The sequence below is a fragment of the Anomaloglossus baeobatrachus genome, chromosome 1 (genome assembly GCF_048569485.1).
Source record: "Anomaloglossus baeobatrachus isolate aAnoBae1 chromosome 1, aAnoBae1.hap1, whole genome shotgun sequence".
Classification (NCBI taxonomy): domain Eukaryota; kingdom Metazoa; phylum Chordata; class Amphibia; order Anura; family Aromobatidae; genus Anomaloglossus; species Anomaloglossus baeobatrachus.
In genome coordinates this window covers 958,350,098-958,367,101 of record NC_134353.1, presented here as the reverse complement: position 1 = coordinate 958,367,101, position 17,004 = coordinate 958,350,098, and the positions used below count along the sequence as shown (strand labels likewise).

Here is a 17,004-nt window from a genome sequence, read left to right as displayed (position 1 = left end):
GCTGTCTCCACTGAACCGGGAGCCAGGGATGGTTATGTGCAACCTGGTTGTGCAAAAATTTCTAGGGCACTATTGTGTTCTGGATGTGCTGCTGCAGAAGGCACGGCCACTGTGTGCTCTTGTTTTAAAATTAAATTTCCGGGCCACAGCCTGTGTGTTACATGGATCCTACTTCCCAGCTCTTTTAAGGGAACCTGTCACCAGATTTTTCCCTATTAAACTAAGTGTCACCTTCTGCAGCTCCTGGGCTGCATCCTATGAAGGTGCACAGTGTGCCCTGACTCCCCTTCCAGACCCCAAAAATAACTTTATAAAACATGAACCCCACATATGCTAATTACCGGTGTGGCCCAGATGGGCGTGCTCATTTTCTGCTCCTGTCCCCCCCTCCTGCCGTTGTTCGCCATCCTCCTTTCTTGATTGATGTGATGACGCCTCTATCATCATCCTCATTGCATTTTCAATTCTCGCGCCTGTGTGGCTCGCGCAGGATCAGTTCGCTCTGCCATATCGCGGGCAGAGCAGAAAGCGTAGCTGCCCTCTTGCGCACCGGTGAGCTAAATGCGCACGCGTGAGATTATGGACAGGTATGAGGATAACGCTGGTGAGGTCATGCACAGCGCCAACCATAATCTCACACCTGCGCATTTAGTTCGACGGTGAGCGAGAGGGCAGCTATGCTTTCTGCTCTGCCCGCAACAATATGGCAGAGCGAACTGCGCATGCGTGAGCCGAACAGGCGCGAGATTTGAAAATGCAACGAGGATGATGACAGAGGCATCATCATGTCAATCAAGAAAGGAGGACAGCGAACAGCAACAGGAGGGGGGACAGGAGCAGAAAATGAACACGCCCATCTTGGCGACACTGGTAATTAGCATACATGGCGGTCATGTTTTATAAAGTTATTTTTGGGGTCTGGAACGGGAGTCAGGTCACACGGTGCACCTTCATAGGATGCAGCCCAGGAGCTGCAGAAGGGGAGACTTAGTTTAACAGGGAAAAATCTGGTTCCCTTTAAGGCCCTATGGCGAGACGGCAATTGATGCTGCTGTACTGCTGTCTGCCTGAAAGGATTTTGAATGTCGAGACTACAATATTGGTATCCAAGTTTTCTCTTTTGGGTAATGCCAACCTTCTGGGAGCAAGAGGCCTGCACCGGTCACGCAATCATGTTTTTAAATGTCAAGAATCCAAAAAAGGTCTCAATTGTCTCTTGTCTATACAGTTATGGGAGCACCAGCCCTACATCTGTCTCATCCACCCCTATATTTCTTATGTCAATAGTGTAGGAAGCTAATGGCTTTGAGAAAACAGGGGTACTGCAATCCCCCCTAAAGGTGGTTTCTCTGCCTTACATTTGGCATTCCATTGAATTCAATGGGGTTTGATTAAGGTTCGGAAAGGTTTGGAGTTTGGTTTGACTGTACGTTTGATTAGGCTCGGCGAAGCGGACCTTGAAAGGTTCACTCATTTCTAGTTATTATAATATACATGCTGTTGTAGGGCAAAAAATACTCGTAGCTGGGGAGTGAGTCCCGAAGGCCAGCCGCTGCCATAAGGTTGCAGCAAGCCTCCGTGTCCAATAGCCTAAATGGACACATTTCCAGGGCAAGCAGTCTGTAAATATACCAGTTTAGTGTTTGGTCCTGTGGGTGGGTGCTTGTTTGGCTGTATATTTTCATTTCCATGTCAAGTCCTGGATTAGGGATCCCTGAACGCTGGGCTGGGAAAAGATTCTGATAATATTGCTGATGGTGCTTGTGAATGTGCAATGACAGGTGCAGGGCAGGAGGCATCTGTGCCTGGACAGGGGATTGGCGAGCACGTAGCACTCTGTACTTTCTTCCTCCCCCTCCACCTGGCCCACATGCAAAGCTTCTTCTTTAATTGGGAGCATGGAGCATTTGAGGAGGCACCAAAGCAGGGTGATTATGCTGATTTTGGCTTCATCACCATCTTGGTTGTTTCCTCAATTTTTTTGTAGAAAGTCACAGATGTCAGACATCGATGTTCACTAGTCAATTTTTATGTGTGGGGGCTGACAGGAATACCTCATGTTGGAGCTGGTATTACAAACTGCAACTGCAGGGCCGCCACTAGGTATTTCAGGGACCCATACTGACAAACGTTTGGGGCCCCCATGAGACTCTGCCCAGACTCCACCCCCAAACCTTCCACAGTCACCGTCATTCTTGGAAAAATGTGTGTATATACTGTATGTATCACACTCATACGGCCAAAAGTGTTAGCACCCTTGATGTTGTTTCAGAAAATGATTTATTTCCTTCAGAAAATTAATAATACACCTCCCCTCCATAATATCTCTCCCATACTGCCCCATGTATAATGTCCCCCACACACACTGCCTCTCTGTATAATATACACACAATGCCCCTGTGTGTAATATCCCCACACACACACTGCTCCTCTGTATAATATTACCACACGCATACTGGTCCTCAGTATAATACAGTATAATACACACACACACACACTGTTACACACTGCCCCTCTGCATAATATCCCCCCACACACTGTCCCTTTGTATAAAATTTGCCCATTATATATACTGTATAATATATATATATATATATATATATAATCTGCTCAAAAAAATAAAGGGAACGCTAAAGTAAGTGTTCCCTTTATTTTTTTGAGAAGTGTATATACACTAGCTGTAGCACCCGGCATTGCCCGGGATAGTAACTGTCTCTGTTTCTCTCAGTCTCTGTCTGTGTGTCTCTTTCCCTGTCTGCATTGTGACATGCCAACATTCCATTTAAGGGCGTGGCTGTGCATTCTTCTGAAGTTCTGGCTGTACTATCGCTCCCAGCTCCATTAACTTTAATGGAGGCTGTTTTTTTGCTGAATAACTGTAAAATGCGCGGTTACAATCTCCCCTCAAAACATAGTCTATGACGTTCCCCGAGTCAAATGGGGTGTTTGTGCTAAATTTTGTAATTTGTACATGCAAGCGGACACACACACACACACACACACACACACACACACACACACACACACACTCACACTCAGCTTTATATAGTAGAGATATATATATGATATATATTCTCACACACTGCCCCTCTGTATACTATTTTCCCACACAGATTGCCCCTCTGTATACCATCCTCCTGGTATATATGTCCCCTTCCTGGAATATATATTCCCATCCTGGTTTATTTGTCCCATCCTTGTGTATATATCCTATCCTGGGCCCATCCTGGTATGTATATCCCCCCCTTCCTGTGCACATTCTGATATATATGTCCCCATCCTGGTTTTTATCCCCTTACTGGTATATATGTCCTCCTTCTTGTATATATGTCCCCTTCCATGGTCCCTCCTGATGCGTGTGTATATCCCCCTTCTGGGCACATTCTAGTATAATGTCCCCATCCTAGTTTTTGTTTTATTACTGGGATATATGACCTCCTTCTTCTGTATATGTTTTTTTTATATAATATATATATATATATGTGTGTGTGTGTGTGTATAATATACAGTCATATGAAAAAGTTTGGGCACCCCTATTAATGTTAACCTTTTTTCTTTATAACAATTTGGGTTTTTGCAACAGCTATTTCAGTTTCAGATATCTAATAACTGATGAACTGAGTAATATTTCTGGATTGAAATGAGGTTTATTGTACTAACAGAAAATGTGCAATCCACATTTAAACAAAATTTGACCGGTGCAAAAGTATGGGCACCTCAACATAAATGTGACATTAATATTTTGTAGATCCTCTTTTTGCAAAAATAACAGCCTTTAGTCGCTTCCTGCAGCTTTTAATGAGTTTCTGGATCCTGCATGAAGGTAGATTTGACCATTCCTGTTTACAAAACAATTCCAGTCAGTTCAGTTAAGTTTGATGGTCGCCGAGCATGGACAGCACGCTTCAAATTATCCCACAGATTTTCAGTGATATTCAGGTCTGGGGACTGGGATGGCCTTTCCAAAACATTGTAATTGTTCCTCTGCATGAATGCCTGAGTAGATTTGGAGCAGTGTTTTGGATCATTGTCTTGCTGAAATATCCATCCCCTGCATAACTTCAACTTCGTCACTGATTCTTGCACGTTATTGTCAAGAATCTGCTGATACTGAGTTGAATCCATGCGACCCTCAACTTTAACAAGATTCCCGGTGCCGGCATTGGCCACACAGCCCCAAAGCATGATGGAACCTCCACTAAATTTTACTGTGGGTAGCAAGTGCTTTTCTTGGAATGCCGTGTTTTTTTGCCTCCATGCATAACGCCTTTTTGTATGACCAAACAACTCAATCTTTGTTTCATCAGTCCACAGGACCTTCTTCCAAAATGTAACTGGCTTGTCCAAATGTGCTTTTGCATACCTCAGGCGACTGTTTGTGGCGTGCTTGCAGAAACTGCTTCTTACGCATCACTCTCCCATACAGCTCCTCCTTGTGCAAAGTGCACTGTATTGTTGGCCAATGCACATTGACACCATCTGCAGCAAGATGATGCTGCAGGTTTTTAGGGGTGGTCTGTGGATTGTCCTTGACTGTGCTCACCATTCTTGTTCTCTGCGTTTTTGATATTTTTCTTGGCCTGCCACTTCTGGGCTTAACAAGAACTGTACCTGTGTTCTTCCATTTCCTTACTATGTTACTCACAGTGGAAACTGACAGGTTAAATCTCTGAGACAATTTTTTGTATCCTTCCCCTGAACAACTATGTTGAATAATCCTTGTTTTCAGATCATTTGAGAGTTATTTTGAGGAGCCCATGATGCCACTCTTCATAGGAGATTCAAATAGGAGAACAACTTGCAAGTGGCCATCTTAAATACCTTTTCTCATGATTGGATACACCTGCCTATGAAGTTCAAGGCTCAATGAGGTTACAAAACCAATTTAGTGCTTTAGTAAGTTAGTAAAAAGTAGTTAGGAGTGTTCAAATCATGAAATTGATAAGGGTGCCCATACTTTTGCACCAGTCAAATTTTGTTTATATGCGGATTGCACATTTTCTGTTAGTACAATAAACCTCATTTCAATCCAGAAATATTACTGAGCCCATCAGTTATTAGATATATGAAACTGAAATAGCAAAAACCCAAATTGTTATAAAGAAAAAAGGTTAACATTAATAGGGGTGCCCCAACTTTTTCATATGACTGTATATATATCCCCCCTTCCAGGGCCTCTCCTTGTATGTTTGTCTGCCACAAAAAGACAAAAACAAACATTTTACTCACCCTCCCTAGCTCCCACGTCGCGCAACGTCCTCTCTGAGCTGGTAATAAATTAATATATATAAATAAAAATTAAGAAGCTGTACCCGGTATTTAACTAATGTCTTCTGTTGGTCAGGAAGCCTTGGCAAGTGCATGTTCAATGTGTAGTTCCAGCATGGTCACGTCACACAGCTGTTGCTGAGCTGCCACTTGCAACCGCTGCTGAAGCCCTGCCAGACAAGTGGCAGCTGGAATGGACTTGTGGAAATGGGGCCGCACACAGCATACCTTCACAAGTAGCTTTGGCAAATTGGGCTCGTTTTTCATAAACCGCTGAACCACTATGTTCAGCATGTGGCCAGGCATGGTACATGTGCGAGCTTCCTAAGCTTCAGAACCGCCACCTGGTTACAGGCATGTTATCACACAAGACCATGGCTGGTTGTAGTTTCGGATTGCAAGAGACACAGATCTGTGTGGTCTATTAGACCTTTCAACAACTCTGCTGCAGTGAGAGATTTTTCATTTAAAGATACCAATGTAAACAGAGCCTGTTGCTGTTTCACCGAGGCAGTGCTTCCATCTTGGGATTGATGGGGAAGGTAATTCAGACCAGGATGAAAGGAACTAGAGGGAGGGCTCTCAAAAATATCTGGCAGAGGGCCACCTATGGGCCTTCCCAAATGTATGAAAAAGGGCCCCTCAAAATGTAGGAGTGAGGGCCCTCCAAACATTATGGTTAAGGATTGCATGTTCTGTATATATGGTGGAAAAGGAGCAGGAGGAGAATCCCCCACCCCCCCCCCCCCCACACCCCAAAAAAAAAAATAAAAAAATCCACAGATGCTATCTTGAGCGCAGTGTGTCTGGAGTTAGTGTAGGGGAAGCTTGTGTTGTTGGTCATTGAAGGGGCAAATTTTACAAAATCTGTTTTATTCTTTTCACAGAAAATTGTGGCATTATGCAGAATATATATGAAGAGCCAGTAATTGTCCTAGAACTACCCTCAGTCCTTCACACCCAGGATCCATCATCTGTGGCTTCTAAACAATGTCTTGATTCACTGCGGCATGTTCAGCAACATAAAAGCAACACAAGGGGTGTTCAGCAACAAAGAACTCACACAGGGGAGAAGCCATATTCATGTAATCAATATGAAAAGTGTTTTACTCAAAAGTCAGCTCTAATTTCAGACAAAATAATTCATAAAGGAAAACCATTTTCATGCCCAGAATGTGGAAAATCTTTCAGTTGGAAATCACAGCTTGAGATGCATCTAAAAACTCACACAGGGGAGAAGAAATTTTCATGTTCCGGTTGTGGGAAATGTTTTAGTTGGAAATCACAGCTTGATGTGCATATAAAAACTCACACGGGGGAGAAGCCATTTTCATGTTCAGATTGTGGGAAATGTTTTATTGGGAAATCACAGCTTGATAGGCATATAAGAACTCACACGGGGGAGAAACCATTTTCATGTTCAGAATGTGGGAAATGTTTTATTACGAAATCACAGCTTGATAGCCATATAAAAACTCACACGGGGGAGAAGCCATTTTCATGTTCAGAATGTGGGAAATGTTTTATTTGGAAATCACAGCTTGATGAGCATATAAGAACTCACACGGGGGAGAAGCCATTTTCATGTTCAGAATGTGGGAAATGTTTTATTACGAAATCACAGCTTGATAGCCATATAAAAACTCACACGGGGGAGAAGCCATTTTCTTGTTCAGAATGTGGGAAATGTTTTAGTTGGAAAGCACTGCTTGACGTGCATATCAAAACTCACACAGGGGAGAAACCATTTTCATGTTCAGAATGTGGGAAATGTTTTATTCGGAAATCACAGCTTGATGAGCATATAAGAACTCACACTGGGGAGAAGCCATTTTCATGTTCAGAATGTGGGAAATGTTTTATTCAGAAATCACAGCTTGATGTGCATAGAAAAACTCACACGGGGGAGAAGCCATTTTCATGTTCAGAATGTGGGAAATGCTTTGCTCACAGATCTGCTTTTGTTAGACACATGAGAATTCACACAAGGTAAAAGACATGTTTGTTTAGAATGTGGGAAATGTTATAGCAGGAAATCAACTCTTGCTGAACATCTAGGAATTCACATGTTTTACCCAGAAATCAGATCTTATCAGACATCAACGCATTCACACAGAAGAGGAGAAGCCATTTTTCTGTTCTGTATGTGGAAAGTGTTATCAGGAAAAGTCACACAGAAAAAAACATATCCATAACGTAAATCTTCAATTGTTTAAGTCAACTCCCCCGAAGGACGACATCTACAGATAGTCTCCTTTGTTCTATGCGTGTTTCCTCTCCCATTCCAAAGATAGGTAGGGAATGTAGACTATAAGCTCTAATAGGGACAGTGGTGATAATATCTGTAAAGCTGTGGAATTAATGGCATTTATAAGTGAGTAAAGCAAATTGAGATACATGCCTAAAGAAGGCTGGTTCACAGCCGAAATGCATTCCATTGTATTTTAATTATTTTTATTGAAATCTGGGATATTGATCCCCTTTATTCCACTACTACATTGCCCTTGAGGTAGAGAGCGCTATTACTGATCTGATTTCTGGAGCATTTCCTCTGTTTGGATCCCCACTGAAGGATTTTCCTGCAGCACATTTGAGCTCTTGGAATGACTTTTGATTCACAAGTTATACTACTCCAATGTGAGTGCAAAATTCTTCACTCACCGCTACATCTATACTAATTACCTACTATGCTCAGATAGCGCCATATTGTCTTTTTTCCCTTTTCTCAGGAAAATTTCCAGGGAATGTAGATTGTGAGCCCCAATGGGGACAGTGATGATAATGTCTGTAAAGCTGTGGAATGATTGGCACTATATAAGTGAGTAAAATAAATAAAGAAACAGTACAAGAAATAATGCAACAGTTTCTTTCCAGATAAAGTCACACGTTGTCAAAAGAGATGATGGTTCTGTTTGCAGTTGTCAATAAATGTCACAATCAGCAAATAGAATCCAGATAACATAGAATCATAGAATGGTAGGGTTGGAAGGGACCTCAGGGGCCATCGGGTCCAACCCCCTGGGAGTGCAGGCTTTCCTAAATCATCCCAGTGATATGTTTATCCAGTTTCCGCTTGAAGATTTCCATTGATGGAGAGCTCACCACCTCCCGTGGTAGCCTGTTCCACTCCCTGACTGCCCTCACTATCAGAAAGTTTTTCCTAATGTCTAGTCTGAATCTCCTTCCTTTTAGTTTCATCCCATTGCTTCTTGTACTTCCTTGTGCTAATGAGAATAGGGTAGTTCCCTCTACACTGTGACTACCTTTCAGATATTTGTAGACCGCTATTAAGTCTCCTTTCAGCCTTCTCTTTTTCAAACTAAACATACCTTGTTCTTTTAGCCGTTCTTCATATGACATGGTTTGCAGACCTTCTACCATCTTGGTTGCTCTTCTCTGGACTTGCTCCAATATATCGATGTCTTTCTTGAATTGGGGCACCCAGAACTGTACAAAGTATTCCAGGTGGGGTCTGACTAGGTATAGGGTACAGAGTATAGGAATAATTACCTCTCTAGAACTAGATTGAATTCTTGTCTTGATACATCCCAGAATTGTGTTGGCTTTTTTAGCTGCAGCTCCGCATTGTTGGCTCATGTTGAATATGGGATCCACTATTATGCCCAAGTCCTTTTCCCCGGTGCTATCACCTAGTTCTTTTCCACCCATACTATATATGTTTTTTACATTTCTTTTACCCAGATGTAGGACTTTGCATTTGTCTCTGTTAAAAACCATACTGTTCTCTTCAGCCCTTTTGTTCAAGTGTGTCTAGACCCTTTTGAATATGCTCTCTTTCCTCTCTAGTGTTGGCCTCTCCTCCTATCTTAGTATCATCTGAAAATTTTATGAGTTTCCCAATAATTCCGTTATCCAGATCATTTATAAAGATATTAAACCGCACTGGTCCCAGGACAGAGCCTTGCGGCACTCCGCTTTTGACTTTCCTCCAGGTTGATGTGTATCCATTTAGTATTACTCGTTGTGCCCGATCATTAAGCCAGTTGTGAATCTATCTAACTGATTTTTTGTCAATTCCATACTTGATCATTTTTTTCAATGAGGATGTCATGTGATACTTTATACCATGTTTCCCTGAAAATAAGACCTCCCCTGAAAATAAGACCTATCAGGAGTTTTCAGGGATGCTTTAAATATAAGACATCCCCTGAAAATAAGACCTAGCCGTGATCAATAGAATTGTCATGCAGCGGTGAAAAAGTTAAAGAATCCTCCAGGACACTTCACTATAGACAGCGGAAACCCCCTAAAGAAAGAAGAGAGAAGACCCCCCCGATCATACTCACCAGACGCCGGAGCAGGTGAGCGCATCAAGGTCCTGCGGCGGAACGCACACACACATCAGATCACACACACACACATCAGATCTCATACACTACAGATCGCATCCACACACTCACCACATCGACCGATATCACTTGCTTCTCGGCGGCGATACTGTGCAGTGCAGTGACCTTCCAGGACCTGCCGGAAGATCACATGGCCGGAAGCATGTGGTATCTCCGGATGTTATGAGTGTGTGGTCGCGATTGTAATGGTATGTGCGATATCGTGCGTGTGTGAGTGTATGCGATTGGATGTGTGCGTGTATGCTGTCAGATGTGAGTGTGTATGCTGTCCGATGTGAGCGTGTATGCTGTCTGATGTGTGAGTGTATGCAATCGGATCTGTGAGGGTCGGCATGAGGCAGCGGAGGACGGCATGCAGCACAGCTGCAAGGAGCACCCACCGTAGAGTGTGAAAGCTGTCTGTGTGTGTGTTCTGATGTGTGAGTGTCGGCCAGACGCAGGGGAGCACAGTTGCTGGGAGATCACAGGGAGGAATTTGATGTGTGTGTGTGAGATCTGATGTATGCGAGTGTCAGTCAAATGTAGGGGAGCACAGCTGCTGGGAGATCACAGGGAGGAATGATGTGGAATGTGATGTGTGTGTGTGTCTATATGAGTGTATATATGTGTGTGTGTGTGATGTGATGTGATCTATGTGAGTGTTAGCTAGATGCAGGGGAAGCGTGCAGCATACCTGCTGGGAGATCACAGGAATATCTGGGAGCCATACAGACGGTTCTGGTAAGTATGACGATCCTGGGAAGGGGAGGTGTGCTTTATGTGGGGGGTAAACTTACCCCCAACCATGACTCCTCGAGAATAAGACACCCTCTGAAAATAAGACCTAGTGCTTTTTTCAGGCAAAAAAAAAATATAAGACTGTCTTATTTTCGGGGAAACTGGGGTAGAATGCCTTACTGAAGTCAAGGTATACTATATCCACAGCATTCCACTGGTCCAACCATTCAGTCACTTTGCTGTAGAAGGAAATCAGGTTTGTCTGACAAGATTTATTGGTTATAAAGCTATACTGGCTTTGGTTGATTAATGCCTTCCCATCCAGGTACCTAAGTAAATGTTCTTTGACAATTTGTGCAAAGATTTTTCCTGCAATAGAGGTCAGGCTTACTGACCTGTAATTCCCGGGATCCTCCTTTTTTTCCCTGAGAATTGCAGTCCGCTGCTGCCCCAGAAAATGGTGCTTTCATAGAAGCGCCATCTTTTGGCGCCGTATCCAACTCTTCCAGCAGCGGCCCTGGTGCCAGGTGGCATGCTGGGTAATAAGGGGTGAATACCAGCTTTGTTTTACCAGCTGATATTAAGCCCGAGATTCTTAATGTCAGGCCCAGTTTGACCCGGCCATTAAGAATCGCCAATAAAGGGTTAAAAAAAAGACTCCACACAGAGAAAAAATATTTTATTAGAAATTAACACACAGACACACTTAGAGACTCCATCTTTATTACTCCCTCTCACCCCTCCACGATCCTGGACTTTTGTCACCGATCTAGCTCTGCTATATCACAAAGTACGAGAGCAACGCTTCTTCTACCCGTGCTGTCTAGTCACTCAAGGAGGTAAGAGGTGACGTCACCACTGCCACCGTTGCCATAGTAACCTAACGAGCGGGTTACTATAGCAACGGTGATCTCCGACACCTGATTACCGGCGCTGCTATATACCATCTGTGGCATTACAGTGTGTGGCAGCCAATCCCTGCATGTGGGCTGACTCTGTAAAGAGTGCCGACATGCAGGGAGGGGGAGCTGAGCATGTGCCCGAGCATCTCGCCAGTACACGGTGCTCGCGAGTATATCAAGTACTGAGATGCTTGGGCGAGCACCGAGTACCGGCAAGCATGCTCGTCCATCCCTATCCACTGACAGTACAGGACCTTGCATGACGCTAGTCATGTGAGCAATCTTTAGCCAATAAGATAATACAACATTCACACGTGACTGGTCACATGGCTATGATGTCACAGAAGGTCCTTTAGTCAGCGGTGATTACCGGGAGGGCACAGCGATGATCAGACTCTGAAGGAGAAGCAGGGGGAGACAGAGTCTGCAGGACGCGTCGCGGGACCTGTAAGTATAATGACAATGTTTATTATTAACGATATTCTTTATTTTATAACCCCCTCCACCCCATCCCATAACTGTAAAGTCTAAGATCGGTGATCGGGCACAAGTTCGTGTTGTCTCGATCCCGATCTTTACAAAACGATCGGGCGAGTCTCCCCGATCCCGACCATCGGGGGGATCGCCCATCACTATTTGTTATATTTCAGTATCTTGTGATTAAAAATAAATCTCTACATTTTCTTTCCTAGAAGAAAATCAGAATACAGAAATATTTTTTCCTATTTTTAAACTCAAATGCTGCACATTCACTGATGAAATGACGTCAGTAGAAGAATCGTCCAAGAATCCCACTCCCCAATTTCATGATTAAATTGCTGGGCCCCGGACATCCTATCAGGACACATTGGGTTATACAGTGAGGATAAAAAGTATTGTCAGCCACCAATTGTGCAAGTTCTCCCACTTAAAATGATGAGAGAAGCCTGTAATTGACATCATAGGTAGACCACAACTATGAGAAACAAAATGATTATAAGAAATCCCGAAAATCACCTCGTCTGATTTGGCAAGATTTTATTTTGCAAATTATGGTGGAAAAAAAAGTAGTCACAAAAAAACATGCAAGATTTCTGGCTCTCACAGACCTGTAACTTCTTTAAGAGGCCCCGCTGTCCTCCACGCATTACCTGTAGTAATGACACCTGTTTGAACTTATCAGTATAAGACCAAAGAACTGTCGAAGGACACAAAAAATATTGAGTAAAAAGCTGTGGAGAAGAAGCGCAATAGGGTTTTACCCCAATAACACACGGGGTAGAGACAGGGAGCAGTACTACTCACCAAGTGAAGTTGTGAAAGTCACAACTACTATGCAGGCATGGAAAGTTTTGATCAAGGCAGCAGCAACCCAGACTGCAGATAACAAAGAACAATAGAGGTAAATAGGGTTTTTTTGAGCCGCGCCAATGATCACTTCTCAGGTATTCAGATTAATGGATCTTTATTTTGCACAGGTCTACGCGTTTCTGGAGTCTCAGCTCCCTTCCTCAGGACCATCAGGCATAAGAACACATCAAATCTACCATAATGGAGACTAACACAGTATAAATACATTTGATGACATCACAAGACCGCCCCTGACAAAAAAAAAAAAAAAAAAAGGCTGGAAAGGGTGCATTGCAGTGAAGCATGATGCAATACAAGTAACTTCATGAAGGATGTGAAAAATAAAATCAATTATAGTGGCGATAACACATATCTCAGATCGTGAAATAATGAAATTACTCAAAACATAAAAACACCAAAAATAACAGATCTGATGTGTGATCATGATTATCTCTCAAAAAATATACATATGTATGTATGTGCAGGGAGGACATATGAAATGAAACTAGAACTCACTTAGACATGTCAGTGCTGGAAAATCCGGGAATGTAGGATAGATCAGTGAGAGCATGAGACCACGCATCCAACAAGGCAATTACTGTTTCCAGGTTATTCAGAGGAGGACTCTGTGACTATGAGAAAATTGTTTCTACGTCTTGAGGATCTACTCAAAGAGGAATTACGTTTTGGGCTAGATGCCCGTTTCATGACTATTTACATGGAAGAGAAATTGTGCCCTAGGGGCCTCAGAATTAAGCATGACTCACCTTTTCCTGCTGATCCGGTTTTCACGATTGAATGGGACAATATATTACGTGAGTGCATGCAAGGCATGCTACAATGTTTGTATAAAAAGAGATTGACTATTGCTAATGATGCTTCTACTAGTATTGCGGAGCTTCACAAGGAGCTTAATAAGTATGATCTACACCCTGAGTTTAAAATTTTAAACTCAGACATAAACAGTAAAATGATACAATTAGAGCAGGACACCATTTTCCGCAAATCCAAAAAGCTGCAGCGGGATAGATCTGACTTGGTCTCTGATAAGGCTCAAATCCCTAGACCCACTGAGAGGCCTAGAGACTCTACCTTCCGTAGACCCAGATCTAATAGCAGAAACTTTTTTAATAGTAGATTTCATAAAAGGAGCTCCAACTCTCTTACCAGGAAGGAGGCTACTAATTCTAACTTTTACCCCCCCTGAAAAATCCCCTGTTCCTCCAGCTCAAATTGTCTCTCAGCCTCGGGATGCCCCTATCTTCACTCCGACTGATGAGGTGTTTTGTGTTGCATCTGATATTGAATCTTCTGTCACGATTATACCTATGGAAGTGGTCCTCACTGAAAAGCCCCCTGAAGCTAGTATGGCCACAAGAATAACTCCAGATTTTGAGGAGACTAAGAGACAATTGGAATCTCTGAGATCACAAATTGAAAAAATCCGCCAAAATAGAGATCTGACATTAGGATTGGAGGTCAATAATACCAGTCCCACCACTGAAATTTGTCCGGATGACGATTTCATTGATTTATTGGAGCTATCTGTACACGAGGAATACATTCCTCTTCCTGCTTCGTCAGAGTCCGAGGAGGTAAATAAGTCCCCATCACCTCTGGATATAACCACTGTCGTCCCTAAAAAAGGTTTGATTACCATTGACAATACCCTTAAAGGAGATTCATGTGTTCCTTTTTTGCCCGTGGCCAGGAACACACAGGTACATATTACCAAGTTCCTCACCCCCAGGGGGGAAAAACGAAAAAATGTTTTAGGGGAACAAGAGCAGGATGCAGGGTCCAGCAAAAAAGAGAGAAGAGGTGCAAACTAAGGAAAGAGACTGCAGGCATCTTTAACCTATCCAGTCATATTTTATCTGCGAGTGAGAGCAGTGTTTTAAAAAAGGGTCTTTCCTTTTGCCCTGCTAGGTCTTCCAATGACTTTGAATTGTACCTAGATTTTCAAAGGTTCATAAGAAAGTTAACCCTGACCCGACACTTTCAAATTAATAAATTCGCTCCCAGTAATGAGGTTGTGACATCTGATAATAACTTTTTTTCATACAAATTTCAAACTAAAGTCCAATTTCTATCCCCTACATAGCACAGGACATCACATAAAGACCTTTAGTGACCTAGTGTTAGAGGATTTTAAAAGACTTCTGACCAACAAAAATCATCCCAGGTTTAATATGACTAGGGAAGAAAATGAGGCTCTTTTAACTCTAAAAAACAACCCCAACTTGATCATCAGAAATGCTGACAAGGGGGGGGTATTGTTCTGCAAGACAAAGATACCTATATTCATGAAGCCTGGAGGATGCTCTCTAATAATCTACACTATGAGATAGTAAATACCACACTATACCATCTTGCCATCTCAGAATATCGTATTCTGATCCAGGGGGCTGCTGAGTCAGGGGTCCTCAATAAGGATGAGAGGAAATTTCTCGACATCAAGAATCCCAAATTAGCTTTTTACTACCACCTTCCCAAAATACATAAGAGTCTCTCAAACCCCCCCGGAAGACCCATCATCTCTGGGATTGGGTCTCTAACTGAAAATTTGGCAGCCTATGTCGATCATATCATGAGGGTACACGTTACCAACCTCAAGAGCTATTTAAGGGACTCCACGCATCTCATTAATATCCTGAAAGATATTGTATGGAGAGATTCCTTTATTTTTATCACTTTAGATTTACAATTCATTTATTCCTCTGAATTATTCAAGCATGTCATTGTGTATAAGAGATACATCGATGACTTATTCATTATTTGGGATGATGTTGACAGCAACTATTCCTCCTTTTTGGGGGGTATAGAAAAGAACAATTGGGGCTTAAATTTTTCACCCACTGTGGCTGATTTATCTATTGACTTCCTGGACCTAACCATCACGCACTCGAATGGTATCATCCACACTAAAACCTTTTTTAAGAAAGTGGACAGCAATGGGTACATTGATTTCTCTAGTAACCACTATGACAAATGGTTGTTGAATGTACCAAGAAACCAGTTTCAGAGGATCAGGAAAAACTGCACATTAGACAAGGATTTTGAGGATCAGGCCTCAATCCTAAAAGATAGATTTTTGAATAAAAATTATCCCCTTACTACTATCAAGAGGGCATATCAGGCTACTAGAGGTTTGAAACAAATTGATCTTACCACTGAAAAAAACGTTGACACCCCTGCTGATGAGGTTGACTCCAAGAATAAGTTCTCTGCCCATTTTTTTACTACCTTCAGCTGTGATGGGGACACTATCAAAAGCATCTTAAGGAAACATTGGAACATACTCCACAATGATCCATATTTGAAAGAGGTTCTACCTACCCACCCAGGGATCACGTACCGTAGGGCCTCTAGCCTAAAAAAACAATTGGCCCCCAGCAGGCTTAGGGACTTTTCTATTCCCTCCATTACGAATAAACCTATGGGTTCCTATAAATGCTTTGCTAAAAATTGCCTATGTTGTAAAACTATTCAGCATGAGAGGGTCAGTTTCGGTTTGGCCCCAGGTGGGGGGGATTTTTTTATAAAAGGACATCTCACTTGTCAATCCAATTTTGTCATTTACCTGATAGAGTGTGATTGTGATAAGCGTTATATTGGGAGAACTACTCAGGCACTACATAATAGAATTAACTCCCACAGACACAACATTAAAGTGGGTTTTATGCTTCATGGACTATCCCGACATACTACTCTATATCATGACAAAAAAATCAAACTAAAGGTCACCCCTATAGAATATATACCCCCATACATATCTAATCGGATAGAGGTTCTTAATAAGAAAGAAACATATTGGATTTATAAACTCAATACGTTAAAACCTCGTGGCCTTAATGAGGTCACGGATCTATTTTATTAACCCCTTAACGACCCATGACGTACTAGATACGTCATGGATCGTGTGCCGGTAAGCCCCGCCCCCTGCCGCCGGTCGGCGGCGGCGAGACGCGCACATATCAGCTGTTATCAACAGCTGATATGTGTGCCTGCTAGCCGCGGGTGGAATCACTTCCACCCGCGGCCATTAACCCCTTACATTTCGCTGCCAAAGTCTTGGCAGCGATATGTATATGGGCGCCGCCATGACAGTGACTTACCCCGCCCCCGCCAGAAGTCACGTGACATGATCACGTGACTTTCGGCGGTTGCCATGGTAGCACAGGGTCATGTGATGACGCCTGTGGCTAACATGAGTCACTTCCTCTCAATGCCGGAATACAGCCGGCATTGAAAGTGAAGCAGCAAATCTGCAGTTCTCAGCTCTGTAGCTGAGATCTGCAGATAGTGCAGAGCGATCGGATTGCTGATCGCAATAGCCCCCTAGGGGGACTAGTAAAATAAAAAAAAAAGTAAAAAAAAAAGTTTTAAAAAATTAAAAAAAAATAAAAAAACCTAAA

General features: G+C 42.7%; 2 protein-coding genes across 3 annotated transcripts in view; both read left to right on the top strand.

Annotated features, from left to right (window-relative positions):
* LOC142257662 (uncharacterized) overlaps nt 1-8,108 on the top strand; it is a 69,389-nt gene extending 61,281 nt beyond the window's left edge. Inside the window, exon 7 of the mRNA XM_075329803.1 lies at nt 6,156-8,108. Within this exon, the coding sequence (XP_075185918.1) occupies nt 6,156-7,261 (1,106 nt within the window). The 3' untranslated portion in view covers nt 7,262-8,108. The remainder of the gene's footprint in view (nt 1-6,155) is intronic.
* The window catches only part of LOC142257597 (uncharacterized), a 1,260,196-nt gene that overhangs the window by 733,622 nt on the left and 509,570 nt on the right, over nt 1-17,004 (top strand). The gene's annotated exons all lie outside the window — the stretch shown is intronic.